This window comes from Phalangium opilio, unplaced genomic scaffold (genome assembly GCF_054372755.1).
Source record: "Phalangium opilio isolate 3A_F unplaced genomic scaffold, DU_Popi_V2 ptg000061l_1, whole genome shotgun sequence".
Taxonomy (NCBI): Eukaryota; Metazoa; Arthropoda; class Arachnida; order Opiliones; family Phalangiidae; genus Phalangium; species Phalangium opilio.
In genome coordinates this window covers 615,187-632,693 of record NW_028324178.1, presented here as the reverse complement: position 1 = coordinate 632,693, position 17,507 = coordinate 615,187, and the positions used below count along the sequence as shown (strand labels likewise).

Below are 17,507 nucleotides of genomic sequence, written 5' to 3'. Positions count from 1 at the left end.
AATCTAGAAGAGGTTATCATATTCATTGATTCCAACATTACCTGCTCGAAAGGGGATGGAAGTGAAAAATGGAACAACTTGGTCAAGCTGCAAACTCACAAGCATTCCAAAACCTGATGTTTAGAAGAACGATAGTGGACAGTTATCGTGTCGTTTTGGCATAACTTTTCCGCCAATGGGAAGAACCCTTATTTACGACCCTTCTAAGCGTGATGAAAACGAAAACGTTGAAGAGGTTGAAGCCTTAAGCAAATTGGTGCGAAATGCTATCGCGATATTGAAAGTCGAAACTGCACCGGAAACATTTGAAGAATTTCTGGAAACGCTGAACCTAACGGAAGAGCAATATATTGCAGCTATAACTTATCCAATTAGAAGGCTCACTGTCCTTCTGAAAAGGTCGCCGCAGGAAATAAGAATTAATCCATACAACAAGAAGATTTTAGAGTTATGGAACGCTAATATGGATCTTCAATACGTCCTACACTGCTATAAAAAAGTTCAGAATTGAACCTTAAAGGGTTCAAAGTCGGAAAACCCATAGAGCACCTTTTTTGGTTCGAACTTGAACCCTTTGAAATCGGTTCAATCTTGAACCTCTTGAAAGGGTTCAATTTCGAACCATGAAGGGTTCCGACTTACACCTTTGAAAAATATCCGTACGGTTTAAACTTGAACCTTACTAGGTTCAAATACCCACCAGTCATGATGGTTCAAATATGAGCCTTTTGAGTCAGTTCAGTTTTGAATCTTTTGCAAGGTTCAGATATTTGTGTGATAGGTTCATAATTGAACCTTCATAGGTTCAATTACCCACCAGCCACGTAGGTTGAAATATGAGCCTTTTGTGGCGGTTCAATTTTGAACCTCTTGCAAGGTTCAGACATTTCAGTGAGAGGTTCAAAATTGAACCTTCATAGGATCAAATATCCACCACTCACTTTCAACGTTATTAATTGATGGTTCAGAATTGAACCTTCATAGGTTCACATACCCTCCACAGACTTTCAAGGTTATTAACTCATGGTTCAGAATTGAACCTTCGTAGGTCCACATACCCTCCACAGACTTTCAAGGTTATTAACTCATGGTTCAGAATTGAACCTTCATAGGTTCAAATACCCTCCACACATTTTCAAGGTTATTAATTGATGGTTCAGAATTAATCCTTCATAGGTTCAAATACACTCCACACATTTTCAAGGTTATTAATTGATGGTTCAGAATTAATCCTTCATAGGTTCAAATACACTCCACACACTTTCAAGGTTATTAATTGATGGTTCAGAATTTAACCTCCATAGGTTCAAATACATTCCACACACTTTCAAGGTTATTAATTGATGGTTCAGGATTTAACCTTCAAAGGTTCAAATATCCATTACTCGATTTCAAGGTTTAATTAATGGATATAGTTCATAACTGAACCCTCGTAGGTTCACGGTTCTAGGTTCTACCAATGGGTGGTTAAAACTCTTGCTACCGATAAATCCCAAAAGAACCTAACTTAAATTGAAAGATTTGCTTAACTTTCAACACTATTTAGTACAAAAGTCTAAACTTTTTGATGATAAGGTTTTATTGTGTAATAAAACATGTCAAGTTCTGTTTTTAAGATTTTAATCTTTAGCACTTATGTTATTCACAATAGTTTGGAAGGAAGGTCTCAGCTTTTTTCTTTTTCAAGCCTAAGAATAACCATTTGGAAAAATAACAAAGTTTTTTCACTGTCTTCTCGTATTGCAAATTGAAGACATAATAACAACAAAAACAATGCTGCTGCATGAGATTTGGTCCGTCCCAACAGTGACCTCTGTGGGTGTTGAGAAAAGGGAATCACCCTTCATTCTTACCAAAGGTTCCGCCTTTGGATCGTCCTAATTTTATGTAAAGGTATAAAATTCAAGTTTGGTTTAAAATTAAAAATGTTAAAAATGTTTATATGACCTTTTTGGTTACCCAACCATCAATCTCGTCTTTGAATAAATACGGTAACCCTACTAATGCAGCCGCAGTCCTTATTTCTGAGAGAAAAAATATATTTAATTATTATGTGTCAATTGTTTAGACGAAATCTCAAGATACTAAAACTCAATTATTAAATATATGTTTTACAAATCTATTTAACTCTTGAAACAGCGAAATTTTTGCTTTCATTTATAGTGAAATAACAAAAAAGCCACTTTATGCTAACTGTAATTTTAAGACATTTCCTGCCAGAAAATATGTTGGAAAGCAATTGACCATATGTCTAATCAGCGGAAATTCTGCAAACCCGCTTAAATATACCTACTACCTAGAATCTATGGGAGTAGTTTTCAGACCATCCGCTAGTGGGGCTGATTAGACATATGGCCAATTGGCACAATTGGGGCCAACCGAGATTCTTCTCGGTTTAATCTTTCTTTGAAAATGTGCTTAGGGTTTGCTAGAACAAACCAAAACTTTCGCGATTAACTAAAAAAACGCGAATGATGTGAACCTGCATTGTAAAAATATCCTTTTCCAAGAGCTCTTTATCCCTTTAAGCCTAAATTAGATTTTTACATTTGATTTTTTCATCATTCATTGCCTCTGAGGCCGTCTCCACTTTTTCAATGAAAGTTTTCCTTTTCGGCTTTTACTTTATCATGGACAAAATCTTTTCGTGATTAAGTTCAGCAAAATTTTGCACGAGCTTCTCTACTTCACTTGTTAGAATGGTTTTTCTGTGCATTTCTTTGAATATCTATAATGACGTATTATAAATATTTTAATGACATTGAACAATTAACAAATTGGAGTTTTTGGTACCTGCTTCTCGGAATGCAAGGGTGGAAACAGAACGAATAGTTCCGAAATTGGAAACGTTTCAGATAATGATAAACTTTCCCTATAAAGAAGAGTGGCACACATTTTTTCGTCAATCAACATTTCGTCAGGTTTGATTTTAGACCACTCTTTTTGAAGAAGAGCAATATGGGTCTTCACACTCTTTTCGTCCTCTCCTCCAAAGTCACCATTCTTTGGACTCTGAAAAATATAATTATTAATTTAACTGTAAAGAACCACAAGCGCTGTTATTTTGCATTTGGTTTAAATGATTAGAATACAAAACAATATATGAAGAAATATTCGACCTACCCCACGTTTAATCCTTTTGGGCAGGGGTGCAATGGTTCCAACTGTACCGCTTGTACCAGATGCAAGCTCAGCTGCTTTTCTCTTGGCACACTCTCTTTTTGCTTGAGTGCCGTGGGTAGCTTTAGCTTTAGCAACTTCTATATCAGCTGTCAAAGGCATTCTTTGATGCTTAAATTTGTTCTTCAAGGCTTGCCGCCAAGTTGTCTATAAATTATCTTATATTAAAAAAACTGGTGAACATTTTATGTTATGTACTTGCATATGCTTTGGGAATTGAGTGAAAATCTCCATTTTCTTGTCTGTCGCTTAAAAACTTGTGCTTCAATATTAGCCTTTTTACAGTCTCTTCGTAATGATCATGCGTTGGATACCTAAAACGAGGAATTACAATTAAAATATGCTATCTGTTTAAGCATCCATAAATTTACACTAACATGGTGTGTCTTGATAGGTCTTCGTACAATGTGTTTATTATTCTGGATCGGTATTTTCGTTGGAGTACTGAATCATTTTTTTGCTCAATCAGTTCCATGATATCTGGATCAAATTTCGGTACTGTATAAACAAGCGGAAAAACTGGTCTTCCTTCTGCGTAGCTATAAAACATATACATACTTAAATATCGCAAAAGGTATAAACCAGTTAATCTTCATAAAAATATTCACCCAGTAGAAACATCGGAATTATTTGATTCATCTAAATTTAACAAGGAGTCGCCACCGCTAGTCTCTAAATTTTCATTTACTATAACGTTTAATTTCGATTCATGTTGAGGTAATTCATCATTCCCAATGTTGCGCCAATCGTCATATTTATTTTCAAAAACTTGCAACAACAAACTTTTTGTGGCAGTAATCTTGAATATCTGTTTGATTTTAGACAACAAATCTTCAAAGACGGCATTTTCGGGGATTGTTAGTATCTTTTTAGATACTCCATGGGTAATATGGTACTCTGGCATCTGAATTAAAAAAAAAACTTTTTAGTTTTACCATTAAACGAGAGAAAATCAGGCTTAACACGCAATTATTTCATATTGAAAAGCGCTGAAGGTAATTTAGCTTGTTTTTGCAAAAAGATTTGCAATTTTCACTAATGATTTGATCTATTTTATAATTAGGAGGTATTTTTATATACAAATAAAAATTAAATGCATGTTTAGCATTAAAGGTGTTAGATTTAAACACATACTCAATTATTACACCAATGCTTACTGAGAGCATGTCGCATTGGAACATAAAGTTTTCCTTCTTTAGCATAAGCTTCTAGAGCATAATAACCATTTTTTTCTTCGCCCGGTTTTAATATTTTCCATATTTTGGCGTCATACACTTCGAATGCATTGAAGTGAGTGTAAAATTTGTTTGCCACAAATATTCTTCCACAAAGAAGCCACACATTACAGGTTTGTATTATATTAGTGATTTTAAGAAATAGTGGTATTTCTTCAGCTTGCACCAAATCCAGAACAATCATAGTATCTTTTAAGTACTTAACTCCATTAAACTGAAGTGTTGGCGTTAGATAAATGTCTTTCACTTCTTTAAGAGGATTTTCGTGAAAAATGTATGATTTAATTTCTTAAACTAGTTCCAAGGGCAAAACCGACATCCTAATTAACTTTGACTTTCCTTCGTCGATGCTATCTTCTATTAACCCATTTGTGCCACTTAATTCATAGCATTGCAAATACTGGTGGCGGTTCGTCGCAGTTTTAGGTATATTTATAAAATTTCTACATCGTTTTACGATTTCTTTAAAGTAATGGTGTTTTGCTTCGTAACGCATGCACCAAAGCTTAATCAGAGGTCCAAATTCTGTTATAAGCCTTGGGTAATGGATGAGATAATGTAGTTTAGGAATGAAAATGTTTAAACGAAGTTCGGCAGCAAGCGAAAGGAAGTCTTCACTCAACTCAACATCCTAAGATACGGAATCCATGCATTTTCAACTACGGGAGAGCAAATTATTTCAAATATCTCGCTTAATATCAGAAGGCACTTCCATTCCTCCTGATTTTCGTCAACTAAGTCTCCAAACATAAAACAAAATAACTGGAAGAAGCACTGCTTTTGAGAATCTGATCCACTAATATTTGATTTTCCCTGAATAACAGTTTCTGAGAGAATACTTGGAATTTTAGAATTTGTAAGGGGCCCATATTTGAAACTTTTAATTCTTTGACTAATTACTGATAAGGTAAGAAATCCTTTGTTTACTAGTGTCATGATAAGGGCGCGCAGGAATTTTGGTGCAATTCCTTCAAATAAGTCATGCATACAGTCTGGCGGAAAGCTTTTGGATACTTGAAATCGTGAAAGTTTCTTAAAACAACACTTTTGTTTAACTCCATAAATCGACGAATTAAGAGGATTTTTTTCCACATTTTTAACATGATAATCTATTTCATCTTCAGTTCTTAACACAAATTCAGACTCCCTAAATTTTCTCCCAATTTCTTCATGAGAGGCCATACAAAATCTGCAAACACGACCTCTAGAAAATGATTGCATAAAACCGGCTAAAGCGTGGCTAGATAAATTATCACCAGCTATTGTAAGAACGCTCCCATAATAGGTTTCATTTGCTACCGTGATGCCTTCAGTTTCGAGCTTAATAATATCATCCAATAAAGGTTAATACACTTTATGATAACCTCCATGTCGTTTAAGTGAGGTGTCTAAAACAGCGACTAATAAGTATATACTTGAGAGCTTGCTACGATACTTAGAACTCATGTTTCCTAACGTCATATAGGTCATGCTTAGTTTGTGAACACCTTTCTTTGCTCCTAACGGATTTGCTACTTCGATTTCATCTGTATAGAGATGTAGTTGTAGCGCCTTCGGCATCTTCGAAAAAAGACAGTGATTTTTAAAATTAGAACCGTCCCTAACATCTGAAAGGTATTCTTTGTTCTCAATCGATTTTTCCCTTGTTACATCATTTCGGATATCATCTTTTCTCAGCAATAATTTTAAAAGTTCCAACAGTGGTATATATTGAAAGGTGTCCATTTTTTGTAAACCATTTCGCCCTACATATTTTGAATAGCCAAGCTGATACTCCACTGGTTCTAACATTTGCAGATTTGTTTTGCAATACTTATGTAACGCCTCAGGATTCCTAATGCTTTTGGTAAAGCTTTCAACCACCACACTAGACTCACCCGCGACATTGGTTTTAATTTCAAGTGCTTGAGACAAAAGATTAGCAACGCCAATTGAAATTTGTTGCGCAACAGTAATAGGCAACTTGTGCAATTCCCGTACTTCTAGCAGAAACCTAACTGCGTTATTGCTCAATTGATTTAAAGATGCGCACTCATTTCTATATAACTCGTGATTGTCCAGTGGAAGTTCATCCACTTGGTCGATCATTTCAAAATTACCATCCACATCCGCACGTTCTTGTATCATAATCTGATTATTTTTCAATCGTTCAAAGTTTTTCTTGATAAACTCATTTTTATGAGCACTATATATATGAAGTTTTGTAAACATTAGGACAATTTGAGTGGGACATACAACACTGTATTCTTAGGTTGGGTTCATGACTATGAAGATTTCTTATGTGGCATAAATATGATTGAGGTGAAAATCGTTTACATCCACACTTGGAGCATTTGAATATGTTCTGGTCCATAATGAATGTGATTAACGTCCACCAGAATGAACAACTATTTAAAGGCAATGAATTGGGAGAAGCAATATTACGCACCAATCATGGGGCAAGGGGACATAAGGCCTTAGCTTCGGCGTTTTCTTTTAAAAGCTTAACAAATTGACACTCAAAAATGGAGGTATATTCGTAGCCGGGCATCTTCTCTTTAATAAACAACTCTCTATCTAGAGTCCGTTCGTACAGAAATCTGTTGCTGGCCTTGAGTTGGCTATTGTAGACATTAAGTTTTTGGCATGGACAACCGTGAAAGTAGCAACCGTGGAAATCGTAAATTTTGGGCGGAGTTTCACTATAGCCATCAACTAAATAGGGACCCACGCGATATTCACCCCCGTAGCTTAAAGCAGTGCGCAATTTTATATCTTCCGTTTTCTCCACCCAAGCGAGATATTTTAGGCTAATCTGACTGTGATTAAATTTTGCGTTATAGCCGTTAGAAGGAACAATACCCATGCTGTAAGGTTTATAGTAATTGTTAAGATAAATAGTGGTTAAAGCACCCGCCAAAGTGATATTTTTTAAGCAAAAAGGGTCTAATTTTGTTAGATTAACGTAAATTTTTCTAAAAGCTTCGACGCCTTGCCTCAAGACTCGAACATCTTGAATGCAATATTTAATAAGCTCCTCTTTGATGTTGTATATAGATCCTTCCCTCGACGCGTACCAAGTTTGAAAATCTCGATAATCATTGGCCTTCATTTGAGCCACGTTAAAGTACGAAGCCTCAGGGATGACGCCAATGTAATTGAGATTTTCTTCGGTATGGAAATCAAATGGGAAGAATCCTTTTGCCACATCGCCGAGGCTAAACATGCTGGTGAAATTACTCAAAGGTTGACTAATATAGTTAAAGCTATCGAGAAACCTAATTTGCGGTCCCTCGAGATGAATCATCAAAATTTTACTGCCGTCAAACATAACGGCAGGGGTTACGTGTCTATGTATTAAAGCGTTAAGAATTAAGAAGTTATCAAAAGCTTTCGCGTAATGAGCTACAACTTGCGTGTTAGTAAAGCGCGGTTGATACGTTTTACGTTTTTGTCCAGGCAAAACTACCTGTTCTACGCTAAATAAATAATTTAAAAATTGCTCGACGCAATTGGGGCCGTAAAAAATTTTGGTTTCAAAGCCAGCTTCAGTTTGGGCGTCGCAAACTAGTAAAATGGGGACGTGGATATTATTTCTGAGAATAGTCTCAATGTTGTAATAAATAAACCGCGAGGCTTTCATTTTGGTTTCCAAAGGCATAACAAAATGCTCGCCTGGCGGATGGACTATTTTACATTGAGAGCATTCGGGATTGCAATCGTGATAGTCCCCCATAATAGCCCAGGACTTTTAGGGTTTGATCTAGAACATTTTAAAATAAAGATGAAAGTTGGTACATGTGTTATTTTTGACCCAACAAAAAATATACTAAAAGTCCCCTGCTGTAGAGCACGAGCTTTCGCCGCCATATTGGAAAATGGCCGCCGGGAATGCCAGCTACAATGTATTCCACGTTCTTCTTCAAAAATTATGAAAATTGGTACACATTATAAATGGAACCACATGAACAGCATGGCAAAATTTTACAGCTCTGTGTTCAATAGTTTGGTCGCCATATTGGAAAATGGCCGCCGTGAATGCTAGGTACAGTTTATTTCACCATGTTTCTCGAAAATTATGAAAATTGATAGGTATTATAATTAGAGCTATTTGAACCTCATAGTAAAATATTGAAGTCATTAATCAGATAGTTTGGCCGCCATGTTTTAAAATGGCCGCCATCAATGTCATTTTGATACAAATCAAAAATTATGAAAATGGGTAATAATTAGGTTGAAGATCGTCTTAACATCATACTTGAATATTGACATTCTACTACTGATAGTTTAGGCGCCATCTTCGAAAATGACTGCTGGAAATGCTAAATATGTTTCAAATATATAAATCTTTTCGAAATTCCTATTTTGAATAGATGATTTTCATTAACGTAATAGACAACAAAAATGGGCATCTCTAAGTTGAAATTATCGACGCCATCTTTAAAAATGGCCACACGAAAATTATTGCCCTAAAATCCGAAAGAAAGAAAAGTTATTCAAAGCTGTTTTTCTCAACATGTTGATTCGAGAATATAATTTAATATGGGGTTTGTACATTTTAGTGTTTTTTAAGAATAGATTTTAGACAAATCTCTAACATTTCATTCATATTCATCGTGATCCTGAAGAGTTTTTTCATAATAATTGCATGTCAGAGGCCTGGATTAGGCGCTAGACCTAGCTGGGGGCCTTTATCAGCGACCCTCCCCATCATATTCCAAATTGAAATTTAGGAACCGCCGTTATGGCACACGGGATCGGCCAGCGGGCTCGACAAACGCCACTTGAGCAGGTGACAGAAGCTGGACACCGTCAGCGGCAAGCCCAGTCAGGAGGTGGTCGGTGACAGGGAAGGATTAAGGCAGCCGAAGGCTCGAGTGGACGGTAGAGTTCCCTCCAAACACAACAGTGCCATACGGTCTAAATAATGCATCCGCGCCCCCTAGAGGGTTGCCAATAGCGGGGGCGAACCAAGGCAACACCTGGGTGGGGACGAAGCGGCCCAGCAAAACCTTCACGGAACGGGGCAAGGAACGGTCTGAACCAAGGGCGAACCCAAGGAACTCCCTAACCGTAACACTGAACTCGGGCCCCCTCCGCCACGACAAGTCCTTTGAGATAAAAAAGTTAAGAGAACACTTCTTTCATTTACGTGCTGTAACTGGTTGTGGTTATGATAAGGCGTGTTTTAAAGTAACGACCGATAATCAACATCTTACAAATTCGTTGCGCTTTTTTAATGACCATATTGCATCTAAGAAAGCCATAGCTGCTACCGAAGAGAGATTTCTTGTCGCTTTTCAGGGTGATAATGGACACGTCACGCTTCAACTATGTGGATATTACACGTATAATGGAACCGTTGCCACACTTACTGTCAAGTTCCCATTTGATCTCGCTAAGCTTCATCCAACCGGCGCCGTAAAACCACATTCTTTCCGAGCGTATCTTCAAGTCCAACAATAGCTACAAAACGATTTAATCCCGACCAGTGGGGATTGGTTCGCGATCGCGAAAGTCGAAGACCCATTCACACCATTCTCCTTCCGGCACCAGATGAACTTATAACGCTCATTATTTGTACCTGCAGTCTACAGAACATTTTGAATAAAGAACTGTGAATGTAGACAATCAATATTTTAGACTCGAAAATAGTTATTTTTATGGCGTTTAATACGTTCATGAAAATCATCTACTCAATAAATAAATATCGAATAAATTTATATCTGTAATATATTTGGCATTTCAAGTAGTCATTTTCCAAGATGGCACCCAAACTATCAGTAGCACCGTGCACGTCTTCAATATTCAAGTTTGATGTTTAGAGGGTCTTCAACAATATTTTTACCAATTTTTATAATTTTTGCAGAATATACTGTATTTAAATGACATTCCCGGTGGCCATTTTCCAACATGGCGGCCAAACTACCTCATGAATGACTTCAATATTTTACTATGAGGTTCACACAGCTCTGATTATAATGCCTATCAATTTTCATAATTTTCCAACAACATGATGAAATACGCTGTACCTAGAATTCACGGGGGCCATTTTCGAATATGGCGATCAAACTATTAAACACAGAGCTGTAAAATTTTGCCATGATGTTCATGTGGCTCCAATCATAGTTTGTACCAATTTTCATAATTTTTGAAGAAGAACGTGGAATACATTGTAGCTGGCATTCCCGGCGGCCATTTTCCAAGATGGCGGCGAAAGCTCGCGCTCTACAGCAGGGGACTTTTAGTATATTTTTTGTTGGGTCAAAAACAACACATATACCAATTTTCATCTTTATGTTCAAATGTTCTAGGTCAAGCCCTTTTTTGGCCTATCTGTCCTGGGCTATAAGCCGCCCACATTCTAAACATCGTTTTTGACTGTCGCAGGTGCCATTAAGTACATTAGTTTCGAAACAGGGGCCGGGGAAGAAATAACGGTGGCATTTGTCGCAGCGTTTTAAAACGTCCTCGTTGGTCGAATGAAAAGCTTCTCCTTGGCAACGAAAACATATATAGGGTTTTGTATCCTCGGGGCATTTATGCTCTTTTAACAAATCTTATTTGTTAAACGATTTTAAGCATAAATCGCAAGAGATACAGCCGCCCATCATGCCGTGCCAAGTTTTCGCGGGGTGGATATGATCGCCAGTTTTTAAGAGATAAATAAATTTAGGAGCGCGGGCTCCTTTGAGAAATATGGTAAAATTATTTGCAGCATCAACTATCACGATTCGATAATGGGGAGCTAAATAATTTTGAAATTTTTGAATATCTTCTAGAGTAACGAAACCTTCGGGGACGCCGGCTTTTTCGGTGCAAGATTTTCGCAATATTACCCACAAGGGCGCTATCGCGCTTCAGTTTTTACCTCTCCGTGTGACGTAGTCCAGGAGAGGTTCTGTAACGGCCGTGTCTGTGTGTCTGTCTGTCTGTCTGTGTGTCTGTCTGTCTGTCTGTGTGTCTGTCTGTCTGTCTGTCTGTCCGTTGTTACACCCACGTGACCGCGTTCGCAGTTTGCGTATCGGAGCAAACATGTTCGCCATTTCCGAACTGCCTTCACAGTCACGGAAATGGCTCCTCTACTTGAGTTCTCACACCACCATCTTCTGGTCTTTGTCCATCCCACACGGACACCAGTCTGTTCTTACTGGCTTCTAATCACCACCATCTTCTGGTCTTCGTCCATTCGACTTGGACACCAGTCTGTACATACTGGCTTCCAATCACCACCATCTTCTGTTCTTTGTCAATCCCACATTGACACCAGTTCTTACTGGCTTCTAATCACCACCATCTTGTGGTCTTCGTCCATTCGACTTGGACACCAGTCTGTACATACTGGCTTCCAATCACCACCATCTTCTGTTCATTGTCAATCCCACATTGACACCAGTCTGCACTTACACTGGCTTCTAACACCACCATCCACTGCTCTTCCGTCAGTAGTTAACCCACCGAAATATGGAGAGTTAATTAGGTCATTTAAGTGTGCCGCCAGCCTTCTAGCGCGCTAGACCCGCGCGTGTATACTCGCGTGTGTCTAGAGTGGGGGAACACCGGTTTTTTATCCGGGGGGGGGGTTTCTTTGAGTTCGTTTATTGGTCGAGGGTGGGGGTCGCCAATTGATTAGGTCTTTTTTAACTGGTTAAGGGGCGTGAACTTCTTTAGTCGTGACGTTATGGCCAGATTTAGATAAGAGGGTGTTAGCTTATGCGACGTATGTTAGACATCTGTTAACGTCTCGAATTTCACTGGAGACGGTTTTCTCTACGCCTACATGTTATCCGCTACTCGGTCATTGCGCTAGAAAGATCAGAAAATTGACTGAACAAGATGTCGCCAATAGTTTTAAAGGTATTGACTGACAACGTAATCTTTAACTGTAAAAATTTACTTTAATTGTACGATTACATATACATTAAATGCATAAATAATAAATGAAAAATACAGAAAATAAGATATAATTGAAAAATACATAAAAGTTGTTTACGGGAAGAATTGAGGAAATTAGGGACTCTCGATAGTATCTACGAGGAATATTTATCCTTTTTATTTCCCGGTAGTCGTTAATGTAATCTATTCTATAACCGTCAATTGATTAGGTCTTTGTTAATTGTTTAGGGGTTTTTAGGACGTGTCTGTACTTGTCTTTAGTCGTGACGTAATCGCCAGACTTAAATAAGAGTTTGTTTGATAAGAGAGCGATCTCCCTTTATCTCGGTTATTCGACGAACGCCTTGAAGAGAGCAGTGACTTCCGAGGGAGATCTTACAAAATGCGTTATATAGTGACGTATCAACGATTCAAAGGGCGCGAGGATTTCCAATATATGGTCGCGTATCTTTTAGATCAATGCGCTATGTATACAATATGTTTCGAACACCAAGTATCTGAAAGTGGGAAAATCGCTCGTGTTACGAAGAAATGCCCGATGTTTAAAGATAGAGAGCCTCAAGAAAAAGATATCGAGTATCAGAATCAGGTGGAAATTTTGAAACGATTCATATTACCTAGAAGTACCATTATTTTGGAGGAATTAGATGATGGACTTTTATTTACCCGATTGGGTCACGGTATAAATCAACCAAGAGCCAAAGCCCCGGAAACGGATTCACCGGCGCCATTGTGTTTAGAAGAAAAAGCCGAATTTTACGGAAATGACTTTATAAAATACATACAGGAACAAATGAGTAAATTCGGTACTCCCGATAGTTTTTATCATGAACATTTACCCGTTTTATTTCCAAGTATATGTTAATGTAATCTTCTTTAAAACGTAGGAAGGTTGCTCTCGGTGTAGTGGTTAGCGCGTTTGTTCGCCAATCAATAGATCGCGAGATCGAACCCCGCTCTAACCATCACATCGAGTTCAACCTTTTATTTCTAAATAAAATTGGATAACGTGTAAATCCTCATTCATTTTTAAATAAAATATCAATTATGTCGGTGAATTCTTTTTTCGTTACTCTGTTAAGTGATAAAACTGATGAATATCCCGATAATTCACAATCGTCTTTCACGGTCAAATTAGGTAAACCAATTATTCTTTCAAACGAATGGGAAATTGGTTTATCGGAAATATTAACACCGAAAATTTCAACCGTAATAGACAATACCTGTAACTCTTTCGAAATACAGGTACCTGAACGATATTTAACGAATGATGGCTGGGACGTTAGAAGAGTGGAGTTAATACCGCAAAAGTACGAAGGTTCGAAAGATAAAAATGGAAACGCCGTATTTTTTTCAATGCAGAATAAACTGGTGCGTGACTTAACCGTTCAGCTTGAAAAACAGAATTTTCCCGTGAAAATACAGGTTATAGATATGTCAGTCCCGACTGGGCCTCCTATCAAGAGAGTTAAATTATCAGTCGATGCCGGTCACCAGGCCAGGCTAGCTCCTGGCCCTCTGGCTCAGGTTTTAGGATTCGAAACGGACGAGTACATTACTGGGGAATACATTTGTCCCATTCCATTGTCTCAACAAGCTAGAAATATTACGATAAACTACACCAATAATTATATCGAGATAAAATTGAAAAAAACTTTAAAACTTCAAAATCGTATGGTAACGGTAAAGATTCCTGAGGGACCCTATAGCGTCGACGCCCTATTGGAAGCTATGAATAGAGCGATACCCGAAGCTCATCAATCTCGGTTTAATTTCTCATTAAACGATAACGGTACCGTTCGAATAACGACTGATAAGGAGTGCACCGTGCTTTTTAGAGGCGTTCGTAACAAATTAGGTTCTATGTTAGGATTCGGTGACCAAACTAATCGTCTATTAGGGTCTGCAAACGCCAACTTCAAACCGGATTTAGTCAGTCAATATTTATACGTTTACACTGATCTGATATACCCCCAGTTTATAGGCTCTGGTTTCAAACCTCTTCTACGCGTCATTCCCACTAAAAACGATACGTCGGAGAAAATTATCACATACGATACTATAGACTATTATCCTATAAGATCCAACGAAATTGAAACTATCAAAATTGATATTAGAGACGAAGCCGACGCTCCTATATCCTTTATATCGGATCGCATCATTATCAAAATTCACTTTAGACGACATGTCTCGACCTAATAGGTACGTGTCCTATTATCAGGATCAGTTCCTTGGATCTCCACCAGGTGTATTAGTGCAGAAAGGATTTGGTTTGGGAGGCATTTTTAGAGCTTTGATGAGAATGTTAACTCCTCTAGCGAAACCGATAGCTAAGAGCGTGGGTAAAGAAGCTTTAGGACTTGGTGGAAGGTTTATTCAAGATTTAAGCGCTGGAGAAGAACCCAAGAGAGCGTTCAAAAGGAATCTAAAAATAGCCGGCTCAAATTTAATTCATAAAGCGGGTGATAGTCTGGCTAATTCTCAGTACGGGTCTGGTATTCGACGGAAACGTCAGAAGATACGCAAGAAGAAAAGTAGATCAAAGGCCGATTTTTTGTCATAAAACAAGATGGCCCAATTCGAAGGGATGATGGGGGAATTAGACCTATTCGCGACACCCCCTTTGAACGCTAATATTATAACTAGTAGCGACGAAAGTTATCAACCTTTAAGTTCCGTAACGGATAGTGGACCTTTGGAATTTTTTGTCCCTGGCACGAGCGAACATTATATCGACCTTTCTAAAACTAGGTTAAAGCTGAAGGTCAGGGTGCTTCATTTGGACGGCACCGAAGTACCAGCCGCTGAAACCAAAGTAGCTCCGGTTAATCTTTTACACGCCGCCCTCTTTTCCCAAATAGACGTCTTTTTAGGAAACACGAGCGTTCAGTCCCCTAACCAAGGAGCCCCTTATATCGCTTATCTCGAGAATTTATTAAATTACGGTATAGATGCTAAAGAAAGCCAACTAAATCTAGGGTTGTATTATAAGGATAATCCGATCGATCCCGATTCCGCCTGGGTGGCAGCCAATAAAAATCTTACTACCAATGGGATATTAAGAAGACCCGAGAGAGCCAAGGTATCGAGTACGATAGATTTATACGCCCCGTTACACGTTGATATTTGTCGCTTAAATCGTTTCCTATTGAATAATGTAGACGTTAGATTTAGGCTTATTCGATCCAAACCAGAGTTTTGCGTAATATCGAAAGAAGCCGCTGATAAGAAATATAAAGTGGTTATCGATAATGCCTCATTGTACGTTAAAAGACTAAAAATAAATCCCGAAATAATGTTAGCCCACGCTACGGTATTAGAGCAAACCAGCGCCATCTATCCTTTGAATCAAACAGTCGTGAAAACCTTTTCAATTCCAGCTGGAATGAACGACGTTAATCGAGAAAACGTCTTCTTAGGTAAAATACCTCAAAGAGTAATCATAGGTCTAGTTCGAACCTCGGCCTTTAATGGTAATCATTCTTTAAACCCCTTTAATTTTGAAACCTTTGATCTTAATTACCTATCCGTCAACGTCGGTACCGATACCTATCCTTCGGAAGCCTTTACGCCTGATTACGAAAACAATCTATACACTCGAGAGTACATGTCGTTATTCACCTCTCTAAACACATACAGAAAAAACAAGGGAAATTTTATCACGTACGAAGAGTACAAAAAAGGTTACGCTTTGTATTGCCTAGATTTAAGCCCGTATGAAAATGCGGGGGCTAGTCATCTTTCTTTGCCCAGACAAGGAAATCTACGTATCAATATGAAATTTAAAAACAATTTACCACACAATATCACGTGCATAATTTATTCCTAATTTGAAAATTCTATCATGATAACTAGGGATCGCTCGGTGTTATTTAATCCCGAGTAAAAAGGCTCTATATAACCTCTGATTTAAGAAGCATTCTCTCATAACCGGTTAGAGATGAATCAAGTACACTACCTATCGGAGAAGCAAAACATTTACGTTGGAAGCGGAATTCTTCCCGTCTTCAATGTCAAACGACTCGATACTAAAACCGAAGCGTCTTTCGACAGTTGTATTTGGAATAGTATATGGACTTTCGAAGCGGATATTGACGCTTTCTTTAACGGAATAACGGGACGATTTCTGACTTGGTTAGTTGACGGTACTCAGAGAGTTAAGCTAGAATGCTTCGTATGTCAGAGAGGAAAAATAGTTGATATTCGTCAATATATTAGAGGATCGAATAATAGATATAATATTCTATTCTCAACATCGAAAGGATTTTCATTAAATAAAGACAGTTGGTTAAGGTTAAAGAACTTGAAAAATGTTATTGGTAGCGAATTAAAGCGAAAAGAAGAGGCCAGAGAAATAATGAAGAAAATTATCTTGGACAGTTTGACCAATATTTTATTTAATTTCACTGATTCGTGCGAAAATATCAGCTGTCACAACGAAATCGCCCACGATATCACTTGTTTACCCACGGATACTAATTGGAGCGAGAGAGTGGAGAAAAACCTAATTAGAGCTATTCCGTTGCTTAACTACGAAAGAATTCTAGAATCCTTTGTCGAGGAATACGGAGATTACGAAGACGACGTCTCAATTTTATTTAACGATATTCTCGGAAACTTTGTCGGTCTAAAAACTGAACTAATGTACGGTTAAAATATATGTCACTCTTATCTCGCGTGTATTGGGTCATGGATTACTCTAAGGCGTCTGAAAATATTCCGAGAGGATTTGAAATCGTTGGAATGCGTTACCTCGGAGAAGAGCAAAATAAATTTAATATCGAAATTACTCGATAAACGGTGCCAAGGGACCAGGAGATATTCGCCAGAGAACAACCACTACCGAAGCTAATGTCCTAAATGATCCAGTGTTTAATGACGTATCTATTTAAAATATATTCTTGGAAATTTTGTCGGTCTAAAAACAATGTATTGTTAATTTTTAAGTAACCGAATAAAATATAAATTACTCTTATTGTTGCGTTTCCTATACCTACGTTATATATCAATTTTTTTTCCTTATTTAGAAAATATTCCAGAAAATTGTATCTCTCCCTCTTATATAATACCCTACAATTACGTTATATTATCAGATATCATTTTCGATCTTGTTTAGAAAAAATGTCTCTCTCAAACGCGTACTACGACCCCGAAAATCCCTCCTCTTTTTCCGGATTGGATAAATTAACGAAAGGAGTTCCTCAGTCTTCGAGGAAA

The 17,507-nt window shown here is 37.8% G+C and overlaps 2 protein-coding genes across 2 annotated transcripts; one reads left to right on the top strand and one right to left on the bottom strand.

Moving 5' to 3' along the window:
• Nucleotides 1-2,437: 2,437 nt before the first annotated feature.
• On the bottom strand, nucleotides 2,438-4,790 carry LOC149663516 (uncharacterized). The gene is made up of 6 exons (XM_089842100.1): nucleotides 4,315-4,790; nucleotides 3,789-4,084; nucleotides 3,558-3,719; nucleotides 3,383-3,494; nucleotides 2,794-3,327; nucleotides 2,438-2,728 (listed from the first exon to the last, which is right to left on the bottom strand). The coding sequence occupies exons 2-5, from the start codon at nucleotides 4,082-4,084 to the stop codon at nucleotides 3,076-3,078; spliced, it is 822 nt and encodes a 273-aa protein (XP_089698226.1). The 5' UTR covers nucleotides 4,315-4,790; the 3' UTR covers nucleotides 2,438-2,728; nucleotides 2,794-3,075.
• A 10,069-nt stretch (nucleotides 4,791-14,859) lies between these two features.
• Nucleotides 14,860-16,119, top strand: LOC149663515 (uncharacterized protein F54H12.2-like). The gene is made up of 2 exons (XM_089841880.1): nucleotides 14,860-15,401; nucleotides 15,930-16,119. The coding sequence occupies exons 1-2, from the start codon at nucleotides 14,860-14,862 to the stop codon at nucleotides 16,117-16,119; spliced, it is 732 nt and encodes a 243-aa protein (XP_089698006.1).
• The last annotated feature ends 1,388 nt before the right edge of the window (nucleotides 16,120-17,507 follow it).

Bases quoted from the DNA above. Each gene is read 5' to 3' on its own strand.
- LOC149663516 (XM_089842100.1), bottom strand. From the start codon at position 4,084: ATGCCAGAGTACCATATTACCCATGGAGTATCTAAAAAGATACTAACA. The intron at 3,720-3,788 runs GTGAATATTTTT...TATGTTTTATAG, and splicing joins AATTCCGATGTTTCTACTGG to CTACGCAGAAGGAAGACCAG. The intron at 3,495-3,557 runs GTTAGTGTAAAT...TCCTCGTTTTAG, and splicing joins GACCTATCAAGACACACCAT to GTATCCAACGCATGATCATT.
- LOC149663515 (XM_089841880.1), top strand. From the start codon at position 14,860: ATGGCCCAATTCGAAGGGATGATGGGGGAATTAGACCTATTCGCGACA. The intron at 15,402-15,929 runs GTTACACGTTGA...AAACACATACAG, and splicing joins ACGATAGATTTATACGCCCC to AAAAAACAAGGGAAATTTTA.